This window comes from Solanum pennellii, chromosome 11, assembly GCF_001406875.1.
Source record: "Solanum pennellii chromosome 11, SPENNV200".
In the NCBI taxonomy this organism is placed as follows: domain Eukaryota; kingdom Viridiplantae; phylum Streptophyta; class Magnoliopsida; order Solanales; family Solanaceae; genus Solanum; species Solanum pennellii.
The window spans coordinates 59,490,721-59,504,472 of NC_028647.1; the positions used below are offsets into that span (position 1 = coordinate 59,490,721).

General features: G+C 35.0%; 1 protein-coding gene across 2 annotated transcripts; it reads right to left on the reverse strand.

Annotated features, from left to right (window-relative positions):
• Positions 1 to 954: 954 nt before the first annotated feature.
• On the reverse strand, positions 955 to 4,040 carry LOC107004363 (F-box protein At5g03100-like). 2 transcript variants are annotated; one of them, XM_027913219.1, is made up of 4 exons: positions 3,948 to 4,040; positions 1,774 to 2,814; positions 1,512 to 1,679; positions 955 to 1,371 (listed from the first exon to the last, which is right to left on the reverse strand). In XM_027913219.1, the coding sequence occupies exons 2-4, from the start codon at positions 2,803 to 2,805 to the stop codon at positions 1,015 to 1,017; spliced, it is 1,557 nt and encodes a 518-aa protein (XP_027769020.1). In that variant the 5' UTR covers positions 2,806 to 2,814; positions 3,948 to 4,040; the 3' UTR covers positions 955 to 1,014. The 2 variants fall into 2 exon arrangements, with proteins under 2 accessions (XP_027769020.1, XP_027769019.1); XM_027913218.1 differs by lacking the exon at positions 3,948 to 4,040 and having other exon boundaries at positions 1,774 to 2,967.
• Positions 4,041 to 13,752: the final 9,712 nt, after the last annotated feature.

Below are 13,752 nucleotides of genomic sequence, written 5' to 3' on the forward strand. Positions count from 1 at the left end.
TCTGGGAGATCTATGAAACACAAAGGGAAGAAAACATCAGTGTCACAAATCATATACATGTACATGTTGTTGCACTTGAGACATCCAAGGAGGAAAGGACCTAGTGATTAGCCAGGTATGCTAAGAGAGTTAGAAAACTACAGGCCTATGATGAAGGTAATAAAGGTATTGCGGGAATGCCCACCAGAAGGTTGGCTAAAGCACAACACCGATGGAGTTTCATGAGGAAATACAGGCCTAAGTTCTTATGCATTTTGCCTAAGAAATCATAGAGGAGACATCAAGTATGCAGAGGGAGGAAGTATGGAGAACACCACTAACATGTGGCGGAAGAAAAAGCTATCCTAGAAGCATGTAAACGTTGCAAACAGTCACAGTATAATCAAATCATCATTCAGACTGACTCAATGCTTATGTGCTAGGTACTTAAAGAACAATGGCTAATCCCATGGATAATAGCAGAAATGGTGGATAAAATTAAAACATGCATGAAAGATAAACAACATATTTTTCAACACACTCTCAGAGAAGGAAATAAGTTAGCAGACTACTTAGCCAATAGAGTTATCGATAAAGGAAACTGCAGATTCTCAGATATCAATAGTATGGAATTAACAGGAAGGAAAATTATCAACAATGACAAATTAAAATGTCCCTATTTGAGGATAGTACCAGTAAGGAGATAAAAGGATGGGGAAGGCTACAACATAAAAAATGCACAAGCATTATATTCTTTTGGGATTGGGTTTTCGCCTGAGGAGGTGTAAGGTGGTGTTTGTGCTTTGATGGACTGAGATTATTAAGATAAATTCTCTAATTATTTTTTTTTTTTAAAATACCCGTATGAAAAATGATTCGAAAAATCTTAGCATGTACTAACTTCTAACTTCATCAAAATGATATTTTGATAGTAAAAAGTGACTAAAGAAATTACTTGGACAATTAAATAAACAAACTATATCTGAATTACAGTCATATCCCAATCTTATGTGTTTTCATAAGTACAAGACAGTTTCAAACATCATTATAGAAAACATTATGACTAACTGGCCCTAAGGAAATAATTGCACTAATAGAAAATGTTGGAAAATCTAACAAATACTTCATTAGGCATGAGGTATTAGTAGAACAACTATTGCATTCCTTATGCTCTGGCACTATAACTAGTTTCTCCAGATTTATTGCATGCTCAAGTAAGAACTTCAAGAATTGATGGAGCTCTGTTGCGTCAGATCTACGCTTGGGACTACAAAATGGCATAACCTTGACATTCTTTAAATTTTGTAAGAAAACTTTGAATATGTTCTCTTCAAGGGAGAGGTACTTATCTTCTGGTAAATCAGTGTCTTCGACCTCAAAAAAAGGATGGTACTACAAATACCGAACAAGGAATAATCAAGTTAGGTTGTAAGCTTAAAGCTTAACAACTATAATAATGAAATTGAAGTTTTTGAGGCTGTAGAGGATCAATAAACATTTGATATAAAATATATTGTGAATTGATAACATACCGGCTTATCAGGAAATATCATCCAATTTTCCAAATTATGAGTTGACCTTAAGAGGTTGTCTAGCATTGGGAAGGAAAGTTTTGAAATACGGGAACTCATCGTCAAGCATCTGCATTCCATCAACGGTAAGGAAACGTGTTCCTCTTCCAACATCAAATTGGAAATCACCTGAACAAACGAATGAGATTGATGATAAACATAAAAAGAGCTCTATTCACAATCAACATAAAAAGATTAGAGACATTTGGGACTGATAACTGACCTTGATAAACCGGGATGAGAGTATTAGCTCATTAGCACAACGAACTCTTAGCAACAGATCTTTCTCTATGTTTAAATCCATTTCATTATGTTCATCACAGTAGAGATTAAAAGTGGCATGGTTCAAAGACGGCATGTCCCCGAGCTTAATTTTCGTATGACTTAAAATCCCAGTAATCGTCAAATGTTCAACATATGGAGCAACAATTTCTAAGCAACATATATCACCTTCGTATGAATACCACTCCGTATAAGGGAAATAATGTTGGGTCAATTGCAATCGCCTAAATTTTGGAGAAGTCATGTGCAAACGACTAAAACCAAAAAAGTCATGCAGCTCCAAAGATTCCAATTGAGGACAATTTGATATTTGTTTAATGTGTTCATCCAGGAGATACAAGCTTTGCATCTTTGAACTCTTCAGAGATGTCCAATTTAGTACACAATCTTCTGATAGTATGCAATACTCGCAGTTCAGTGTTACAATTGATGAACTACTGCAGAGAACTTGCGGCAAGCTATAGGGTTGGGGCGGACTCGTATCAAGATATCTGTAGCTTATATTCAAGCATAAATCCTCCACTTTTTTACTCGTAGCAAATTCAAGCCACTTGTCAATTATGGGAAAATAAGACACAACATCATTATCATATGTGAACACAATGTTTAGAATGAACTTTTTAATGCTAGAGCAGCTAAGGAGAGGTAGTACATTATCTGTTAAGAAAATGAATTTGTGCACCGTCTCTGTCGAGCTATCTGAACGACCATACTCCTCTTCATAAACAATGTTGTCGATAGAAGTCCAGAAGTATTGCCAATCTTTAGAGAGAATACTTGTTCTGAACGCCTCTTTTATGGACAACCGAGAAAGAATTCGAACAATGAGACCCTCAGGTAGTTGGCTGATCCTATCAATTTCTTCACATTCTATATCAATCTTTGTTTTTTTCTGAGATGAATTTTCAATAAGCAGACTTTTGGAGTTTCCATTATCACGACGACCTCCAGATAATTGGTCTTGATTGCTCATAACTTAGGACTGTGAAAGGGAAAAAATTATAAGACATCAGAGATAAAGTTTACTTGTATATAAAGCAAGGTGGGTGGGGTGGATTGAAAACTAATTGTTTTGTTATGCGGGGCGAGGAGCGACGGGTTGAAGTGTTCGCGGACTCGTGTGAATTTTCCGCACAAGTGCTCCGTCCCGCCCAAATTGTCATCCCTAATAACAAAGTTATAATCTTCACAAAAATCAATTACTACAAATAGGGGTGCTCACATGTCGGTTACTGGTCAATATCAAAACCAAACTAACATAATTAGTTTTTGAATTCTCAAAATTAAATCGAAGCAAATGTAATATACATTTATCGATTTGGTTGTTATCAATTTTGGTTTTATTCCGTTCAGTTTTTCGGTTATTAATCATACACAAAAATAAAAGGAATGGTTCATTCAAATTGGAAAAAAAAGGTTATAACAATTCATCAAAAACGAGAAATGGTTAGAACGACCAATGTTATTGAACTTTTGATTACTAAATTTACTATGAATAAAACTTCATAATTCATCATTTTGGCCTTGAAAGAAGAGACTGTGACATTTTTAGTCATATAAATGAAACTTTTTGGTGTTTATGCATTTTTAATACTAGATTTAAAATATAACCAATAACATAATGTTCTCGTCTTGACATTTTTGCTTTTATAAAGAAATCAAAATTAAATTGTGATGAAAACATATTTAAGATCTTTAAAAGTGTTTATAAAAGTAATATGTTATGTATATATAATAATAAAATATATGTATATACAAAATTTATCAGATCACTTAAATTATTTCTTTGGTTATTTTGAACAAAAGTAAAAAAACTATTGATTTTCAAAATATCTAAAACCAAATGAAACTAAACCCAAATAAAATTGATTTATTGGATCGTTTTGATATAATTTTTTTGGTCTGGATCGATTTTTGTCCGAATCGTGAACACCCATAACCACAAGTATATGACCAACAATAAAATATAATTTATTCTTGAAAAGTGATTGCCTAAATAACAGAGGGAAGGGGGAGGATTTAAAATAGAAGAAAATCTATAAAAATTCAACAGAAGGAGAAGAACAATACCCACATTGGAAAAATAAAGAGAAAAATAGGATAAATAGAACTAACCTTATAACTGAACATAAACACAGCGGTGAGAGCGAGAGAGGAACTGAAGAGATGAATAAAGAGGGAAGAGTAAGTAGGTTTTATAAGAATGAGACAACGGCGAGAATGCAAAAATAACATATGTAAACGTTACAACCCTCTTAAATAGGTCAAATTCAATGAAATTACCAAAATGCCCCTTATTGCATCAATCAATATTACCTCGAGCATGCCAACAACCAATATTGACTCTCTACACTAGGACAACTAATATGAACCCTTTTCAAACAAAATAAAAAATACTATATGTTTTCAAAAATACAAAATTAAACGAACATCAATCCCAAATAAAATCGATTTATTGAATTGTTTCAATATATTATTTTGGTGTGAATCAATTTTTATCCAATTTTTGAGTACTCTTAACCACAAGTTATACTGAGGATAAGACCACCAATAAAAAATAATTTATTCTTGAAAGAATTGCGTAAAAAAGGGGGGGGGGGTCTATAAAAATTCAACAAAAGGAGTAGTACAATACCCATATTTGAAAAATAAAGAGAAAAACAGGATAAATAGAACTAACCTTGTAGCTGAAAAAGAAACTAAGCAGCGAGAGCAAGAGAGAAGCGTAAGAGATGAATAAAGAGGGAAGAGTAGGTAGGTTTTATAGGAATGGGACAATACTGAGAATGAAAGAATAACACATGTAAATATTAAATCCCTCTTAAGTAGGTCAAAGTCGATGTAAATCACAAAAATTCCCCTTATCGCATCAATTAATATTACCTCAGTAATGCCAATGGCCAATACTGACTCTTTACACTAGGATAACTAATACGACCCCTTTTCAAAGAGGCCTCCTTTAAGACTCTATTAAGATAAATCATTTAATATGGATAAATACAAGTTACAACAATCCCCATACAAGGAAAAAGAAGGTTTTCCCTTAAGATAATTTACACATACAATAATAATGAAAGCAATCAACGACATACTACTGTTGAACTCTTTCCGAGATCTTTTATTTCTTTGAAAAGATACAAGAAAGAATCTATCTATCTATTGATATTGGTAAACCTAACGGATTCTTTCAATGTATCATTTCTAAATATAATGAAATTCATAGGTATATAGAAAGAATCTATTAAATTGCAATTATATTTTAATCATATTTCAATCATTAATATAAATGATAAATAGGAATCACCGCTAAAAAGTACTATACTCTTGATCGTGAAATATTGATTGTTGTTGAACCATGAATGACATTCCTTTTACTTTGAATATAAAAAGGTATAAGAAAGAGGAACTTTCACATATGACCACTTAAAAATAGTCTAATTACTCTCCATAGTTATAGTTTAATAATTACAATTCGTAGCTACATGTTATAGGGAAGAGAGAGACGAGTGAGACTAGGAGAGAGGCGAGACTAGGAGAGAGGCGAGAGGAGAGAGAGAGAGGGAAAAGAGTGGAAGAAAAGTGAATTGTATATGTATATAGGTTAGCTAATTGTGTATAATACATATGTATTTGTATATATGGCAAGATATATTGGTAGAGGGAGGAGAGAGGTGAGCGAGATTGGGAGAATGAGGAGAGAGGTGAGCGAGATTGGGAGAATGAGGAGAAAAGCAAGCAAGATTGGGAGAGGGAGAAGAGAGGCGCGTGAGGGAGGGCATAAAGTGGGAGAGAGGTGAATTGTATATGTATATCATTTAGATAATTGTATATTATACATATGTATTTCTATATATGGAAAGTGAGACTGGGAAAAGGAGGAGAGAGGCGAGCGAGAGTGGGCAGAGGTGTGAATTTTATATGTATATCGGTTAGATAATTGTATATTATACATATGTATTTGTATATTCTGGCGAATTATACCTAACAAACAGGGCTAATTATACCAACTCGAAGTCAGACCACGTAATTAATGTACAATGTTAGTGACGAGTGGTAATTATAGCAAACAATAGCTATGATGAATAATTAAGCAGTATAAGTTTGCCTAACCGCATAATTTTCCCTATGAGAAACAAGGAAGATTTTGAGGAGTGAAATATGTTTGATAATTTCTTGATGTTATTATAGATTAAATGATGTATATGTATTTCAGTTTATACTGCTTAAAATTTATTTAGTTTTAGTTTTCTTTAACTTCTGTATATTTTATTTTCTTTAATGGAAATCTTCCCATACATGGACAAGGTAGAGAGGAAGTATGAATTCAATATAATTCAATAGTTTTGATCAAAGTTATGTAGTTGTGTTTTTAAAGTTACTTTGTATATATAAGTAAAATAGAGAAAATTTCAGAAATATCAAAGATAGTAGATATAATAAAGCTCGATTATTCAGAAAAAAAATAAAAAAAATGCATTAGCACCCCCAACTATGTCCGAAATCCCAGAGACACACTTATATACTCTATACTAAGGTTCTATAAGGGAAAATGAATCCGTGGATTGCCAAATCCATTCAAGATTCAGGCAACCAATATTTTCTGAGTTAGGACCAAGATCATTATTTAAGAGGTCCCAAATCCTTCTTAAGGGAACATTCAATGTTTTGGCCCAAATTACATCTTCAAAACTTTGTATTAGGTTGGAAGAGAACAAAGGATATCATATGTTGGAGCAAAGTCAGCACTTATCATTTTCAATGGGGAAAATGCACAAGTACCCCCTAGGCTATGACCGAAATCCGAGAGACACACCTTAACTATTTTAAGGTCCTATTTTAATTTAGTGCACCTTTTGGGCTTACGTGGCATCAAAATATCTCTCACGCGCCCAATTTCGTGTAGTCAGGGTGTGTGTCATGTAAGACAAAAGGTGTATAAAATTACAAAAGAAATAAATTCAGGGGTAATAGGATCTTCGTTTAGTTAAGGTGTGTCTCTGAGATTTTGGTCATAGCTTATGAGGGTTCTTGGGCATTTTCCCTATTCAATGAGATATGGTGACTTTGATAAATTGACACCACTCTACAAATTGGAGCAGCTTAGGACATTGCTTCCGACATGTATTAATCTCTATTAATTCTAGAGTTGCAAATGTGGTAGCGGTGGTTCTAGAATGGAAGATTTTGGTGAAGTACATAACTTAAATGGATCTCTATCAATTCTAGAGTTGCGAAATGTGGTTGATAGGAGGGAAGCTCGGAAGGAAAAAATGACGGTAAAGGAACATGTTGATAATTTATCTTTAGGGTGGAGTGAACGTAGTCATGCCGAAAATTCACAAACTGAAAGAGACATAATCGATGAGCTACAACCAAATACAAACATAAAAGAAGTCAAAATCACCAGATATAGCCAGTGAAATTGGTGAACGGTCGAAAGGTGTGGTGTTTATCCTGTCTCTGAGAGTTAGTGATAGCACATGATGGTAGTGATGAAGAGAATGGTAGTGATGAAGAGATAGAACATTGGGAGTTGCTTTGATCTATTCAGAGACTTACCGTACGCAATCTGAAAACATTAAGCAGCCAAGCTCTCAAAAGCCTCACCTCTCTTGAATATCTATATATAGCTGATTTAACTCGAATTCAGTCAATGCTGGAACAAGGGAGGCTACCCTCATCTCTTTATGAGCTACATTTATCTCGCCATCATGAGCTCCGATTAGTTCCTGAATCAGCACTGTCCTCCTCTCTCGCAGAGCTGATCATTGACGATTGCCGAATTTCTAATCCCTTCCAGTAAAAGGGATGCTCTCTTCCCTCTCTGAATATATGTTTCTGACTGCCGATTGCTCAAACCACTACTAAAATTTGACAAGGGTGAAATAGAGATCGATTGGCGATCCCTTTAACAATTAAAAGAAATGTAGGTTCTTCTTTTTCCTCATAAGCTTTCTTTTTTTTACTTCCTTTTGCTTTCACTTTTTAAAAATCTTGTTCAGCAAAATGGAGTGTCTATTGCCACATTGAATCCAAGAAATTATCTTCAGTTCGAGATGAAAACTTTTATTGTCAGAATTAGAAGTCATAGTCTTGCAGCTAATTGTTGTGTGTTATATAACAACTAGATCTTGGATGGGAGGTATTGGATAAGTTTATCATTGCTTATTGGTCTATGCACTTACCACATTTTAATTTCACATCTTAATTGCGAAAGACATCAGGGTGGGCTGTTCAAGATGTTTCAGAAGCGTAAGAATAAGCAGGCATCAAATCAATCGGTGAGTCAGTGGCCTGATGAGCTTCAAGATGCTGTGGAAGGCGCTGAAAACTTGATGGAACAAGTCAATTATGAAGCTTTAAGGCTTAAGGTGGAAGGTAAGCATCAAAATCTTGCAGAAATTAAACAAGCAATTATCAGCAAGAATTTTTTTCTTTGCTTGTCTATTAGCTTGATTTGATTGTTGATCTGTTGTTGTTCGATCTTGTCTTTGTTGTTCTTAAACTTCAGTCAACTAAAATCATGAATGGATAGAAACAAAGATGAATTTAAAGATAGTAAAATGAATAGATGTATCATGGTGTATTAAGACTATGCTTGAGGTAAGGTATTAACAAGTCTATCTTCATATATTTTTGCACTCCTAATTTTCATGTGCATTTCAGGACCTTATAGTGTAACTTTTCTGCTTTTATTAACTTTCAATAACTGTAATTTCAAATCAATCCGCCCATTTGACACCCCTAGTCTAGAGAATCTATTTTCCTTGACTAAGTTTTTTCCTAGTTAGGTTTTATCGATACACGTTATCTATGGACATTCAAGGGAGAGCGTTATAAATCCAAAGAATAGTGGGTCTTCCATTTGATTATTCATGCATTAATTGAATTCATGCGTGTATAATTCCAAGGTGATATGAATTATACCAACAAGTAGTGTTTTCAAAAACATTATTGGGGCAAGTTCGGCGCGGGGCGTACCAAAAACACTTTGGGGCGTAAATTAAAGACGTAGATCCATAAGAAGTAAGTCCTAAAATTTGAGGCGTAAACCCCAAATATAGATACACAAGTCCAGGGCGTAAAAACGTACGCCCGGAAGTTTTTATTTTTTTTAAATTTTTTTTTTCCTTTAAATCATATTTTTATTATTAGTGTAATGATATTTCTCAAATAGTAATTATAATACTTTTTTTCTTCATTATTGATCATTAATACTAATCTCAAATAAAAATCACAAATAATTGAAAGGTTTACTTTTGCTTATTGTATTAGTAATAAAACCATAAAATTGAATATGCATGAGATTACGGCTCGTAGATCCATAGGACTTACGTCTCGTGTCTCGGGGCTTACACCTTGCCATGTACTGTATAAAATGCCATGCCTCGTCTCACGCCCCCACCTTTTGAAATATTGTTAATAAGAGTATACATGAGCCATTTGTATAACAACTGGGTACACATGAGTCACTTCAATAACGAGGGGTATATCAGTTCTAAATGACAAAGTTGAGGGGTACATCAGACTCTTTTCCTTTAATTAATTAGTTGAACATTAATATATGACAGTACATCAAATATTAATCAGGCTCCACAACCTAACACTCTCATCTCTTGAATATCTATGCATTGTTGATATACCTCGAATTCAGTCAATGCTGGAAGAAGGGCTTCCCTCATCTCTTTCTCAGCTTCATTTAAATGACCAACATCAACTCCATTCACTATCGACAGAAGTTTTTCGGTACCTCACTTCACTTCAAAGTCTAGTCATCTCCTCCTGCCATCAACTCCAGTCTCTTTCCCTGCCCTCCTCCATCTCTCAGTTGATCATCGATTATTGCCCTAATCTCAAATCAGTAGAAGGGATGCCTTCTCCCATCTCTAAATTATCTATTTCCAATTGCCCATTCCTCAAACCACTCCTAAAATTTGACGAGGGTGAATACTGGCCAGAAATTGCGCATATCTCCACCATAGAGATCGATGAGGAATGCCTTTAACGATTAAAACAAATGTAAATTTTTCAACTATTATCTATTTACCACGAACATATATGTAATCAATCTTCATCTCTATCGCAATTCATGTACAATTGTTCTTTCCCTTTACAGTGAGTTTACAGTTATGCACATGTTCGCTATTGAATTCAATTTGACATCCCATACAGTGAAGAGCTTAGTAGAATGAAGGAATAAAATATCAATCTACAAGAAAAAGCTGAAAGATGCAGGTATTTTTAATTTGGACTACATCTTCACAGTAATCACTTTCTGTAGTCAAATAAAACCATAATATTTCATTAGTTGTACATAGAATCATTCATGTACAACTACCTCTATAATTGTAATATGTGGATTGGCCTAGAATTCTAAAATTTTGTTTTAATTGCTTTTAGTAAGGAGGTTGTGGCTTCCATGTCGTACATCTGACTATTGTTGGCTTCCTTGAGATGAAGCATGACTTGCTGCAAATGGAACATCCAGCTCTAATATACACAAAGGCTGGATGAGGACAGGACCATAGTTGTTTACACTTCAACTCAATTTCCCTAGTATACGCATGTTGCGGAAGCCGAATATATAGAGAGTGATGGAATCACAACTGCTATATCTAAATGTAGCTAATAAATAGTAAATGAGACAACAACAAAAAGAACACCAGGAATTAACGAGGTTCGGCAAACTTTTGTTTTCTTTTGCCTACTCCTCGGACACAACCAATCAATATTTATTTCACTCCAAAAGAGTACAAGTGAAATAATACAAGAGAGAAAGGAGAACAAATGCCTTAGGATATGTTAAGGCAAGTTAGAGGTGTGTTACAAATGAATTAGGAGCTACCTATTTATAGGAGTGAATTCTTCCTATTGATGTCATCCATGACATCACAATATGTCAAAATGTCAACATTTACCTTGTGAAATCAATTTATGGTTCACCTAAATTTCACCTACAAAAGTTTCTATCTTGACTTTTATACCAATGAAGAATTATCCTCCTAACTACCATATCTTCTCATTAATCCATTTTTGAATCTTGTCAAATTTAACAAATCTCCCCCTTGGCAAGATTCTCCATTTTCAACTTTCTCTCAACAACAATTTTGATTGTGTCTTCAACCCTATTCTTCAATGTTCAACAATGTTGATCAAGTTCAAACAATGTTGAAACTTGACTGCAGTCACCACTTTTGTCAACATATTGGCAGGATTATCTGTAGTATGAATTTTCTGCATTATGACTCCACCATCTTCTATGATTTCTCGTATGAAATGATATCGGACGTCAATGTGCTTCGTCCTTGCATAATAAACTTGGTTCTTTGCTAATTGAATAGCACTCTGACTATCACAAAATATTATGATTTCTTCTTGTCCAATACCAAGCTCTCTAAGCAATCCTTGAAGCCAAGTTGCTTCCTTCGCAGCCTCTGTAATTGCCATGTACTCTGCCTCAGTGGTAGACAAAACAACTGTTGACTACAAAGTAGACTTCCAACTAACTGGTGCATTTGCAATAATGAAAATATAACCAGTAGTTGATCTTCGTTTGTCCAAATCACCTGCATAATCTGAGTCACAATATCCAACAAGATATTGACTATCTTTCTGTTCGAAAACCAAACCAACATCTATAGTATTATGAATATACCGTAGAATCTATTTTACAGCCTGGCAATGATCCTTTCCAGGATTGTGCATGTACCTGCTTACAACTCCAATAACGTGTGAAATATCTGGCCTTGTGCAAACCATTGCATACATCAAGCTACCAATAGCATTAACGTATGGTACTCTTGACATATATTCTCGTTCAGCTTCATTATTAGGTGACATAACATCACTAAGCTTAAAATGAGGAGCAAGCGGAGTGCTAACCGACTCGTTTTTTTATTTATACCGAATCGCTTTAGTACTCTCTTCAAATATTCCTTTTGAGATAAATAGAGTTTCTTTGAATGTCTATCTCTTTTTATCTCCATGCCAAGAATCTTCTTTGCCTCACCCAAATCCTTCATCTCAAACTCCTTTCTTAGTTGAATCTTTAGCTTCTCAATTTCCTCTTGACTCTTAGAAGCTATCAACATATCATCAACATATAGGAGAAGGTATATAAAGGAATTATCTTCAAGCTTGCGCAAATACACACAATGATCGTATTTGCTTCTTATGTACCTTTGCTGCAACATAAACTTGTCAAATCGTTTGTACCATTGTCTAGAAGATTGTTTCAATCCGTACAATGATTTTTCAAGTTTGCACACCATATTTTCTTTTCCATCAACTTTGAATCCTTCTGGCTGAGTCATGTAGATTTCCTCTTCCAAGTCTCCATGTAAAAATGCAGTTTTTACATCCAACTGAACTAGTTCCAAATTTAACTGCGCTACCAAAGCCAACAAAACTCTAATGGAGGAGTGTTTCACAACTGGAGAAAACACCTCATTATAATCAATTCCCTCCTTTTGAGCATATCCTTTGGCCACCAATCTTGCTTTGTAGCGAACATCTTCTTGGTTAGGAAATCCTTCTTTCTTTGCAAATACCCATTTGCACCCAATTGCTTTCTTGCCCTCTGGGAGATTGGCCAATCTCCATGTATGATTCTGATGAAGGGACTGCATTTCTTCATCCATGGCAATCCTCCACTTATCTTCTTCTGAACTTTGGACTGCGTCTTTATAAGTGGTAGGAATGTCATCAGCTGCAATTGAGTCCGCACAAGCCACCATATCTATGAGTCGAGCAGGTTTTCTTAATGTCCTTTTTGGCTTGCCGGTTGCTATTGATTCAAGTTGTGGTTGAGGTTCTTGAGATGGAACCTCCTCTTCGACTGGCTCTCCTTCAAGAGGAAAATTTTCTGTTGTTTCCTCGTTTGATCCCTGTGTTGGGAAAATTATCTTTCCCTCAAACTCCACCTGCTTTGAAGCACCATCAATTTGTTTGGCTTCTTCAAGTGTTACCTTATTTGTCAAGGCAGATTCATCAAAGGTAACATCCCTGCTGAAAATAACTTTTCTTGTCTCTGGACACCATAAACGGTATCCTTTGACTCCAGAAGTAATTCCCATAAATAAAGCTTTCTTTGCTCTTGGGTCCAATTTTGACTCTCTTACATGATAATATGCAATTGAGCCAAATACATATAAAGAACCATAATCTTCAGCAGGTTTTCCATACCATTTTTCAAATGGTGTCTTCCCACCAATAGCAGCAGATGGTAGACGATTAATGAGGTGGCACGCATATGTTATTGCCTCAGCCCAAAATTCTTTGCCCAAGCCAGCATTGGACAACATACATCGAACTTTCTCCAGCAAAGTTCGGTTCATGCGTTCTGCCACTCCATTCTGTTGTGGTGTATTTTTTACGGTGAAATGTCTAACGATGCCATTTTCCTCACAAATTTTCTGAAAAAAATCATTTTTGTATTCGCCACCATTGTCTGTGCGAAGACACTTGATCTTTCTGCCACTTTGAGTTTCTATCATCGCCTTCCATTTGAGAAAAATTCCAAATACTTCATCTTTTGTTTTCATCGTATACACCCACAATCTTCGAGAAAAGTCATCAACAAAGGTTACAAAATAGTGTTTCCCACCTAATGAAGGTGTTTTGGAAGCACCCCAAACATCCGAATGAACATAATCCAAAATACCTTTAGTATTATGGATAGGTGTTCCAAATTTAACCCTTGTTTGCTTTCCCTTGATACATGCTCACAAAACTCCAAGTTGCAAGTTTTTACTCCTTTTAGCAATCCTTGATCTGATAAAATTTTCAAGGATTTACCTCCAGCATGCCCCAAGCGCATATGCCACAGCATGGTCATTTCTGCATCCTTCTCATCATTGGATGTTGTTGCCGCTGTCCCAATAACTTTACTACCTTGATAGTGGTACATGTTATTATTTCT

Bases quoted from the DNA above. Each gene is read 5' to 3' on its own strand.
- LOC107004363 (XM_027913219.1), bottom strand. From the start codon at position 2,805: ATGAGCAATCAAGACCAATTATCTGGAGGTCGTCGTGATAATGGAAAC. The intron at 1,680-1,773 runs GTCAGTTATCAG...TCGTTTGTTCAG, and splicing joins TCTCATCCCGGTTTATCAAG to GTGATTTCCAATTTGATGTT. The intron at 1,372-1,511 runs GTATGTTATCAA...CGGTATTTGTAG, and splicing joins TGATATTTCCTGATAAGCCG to TACCATCCTTTTTTTGAGGT.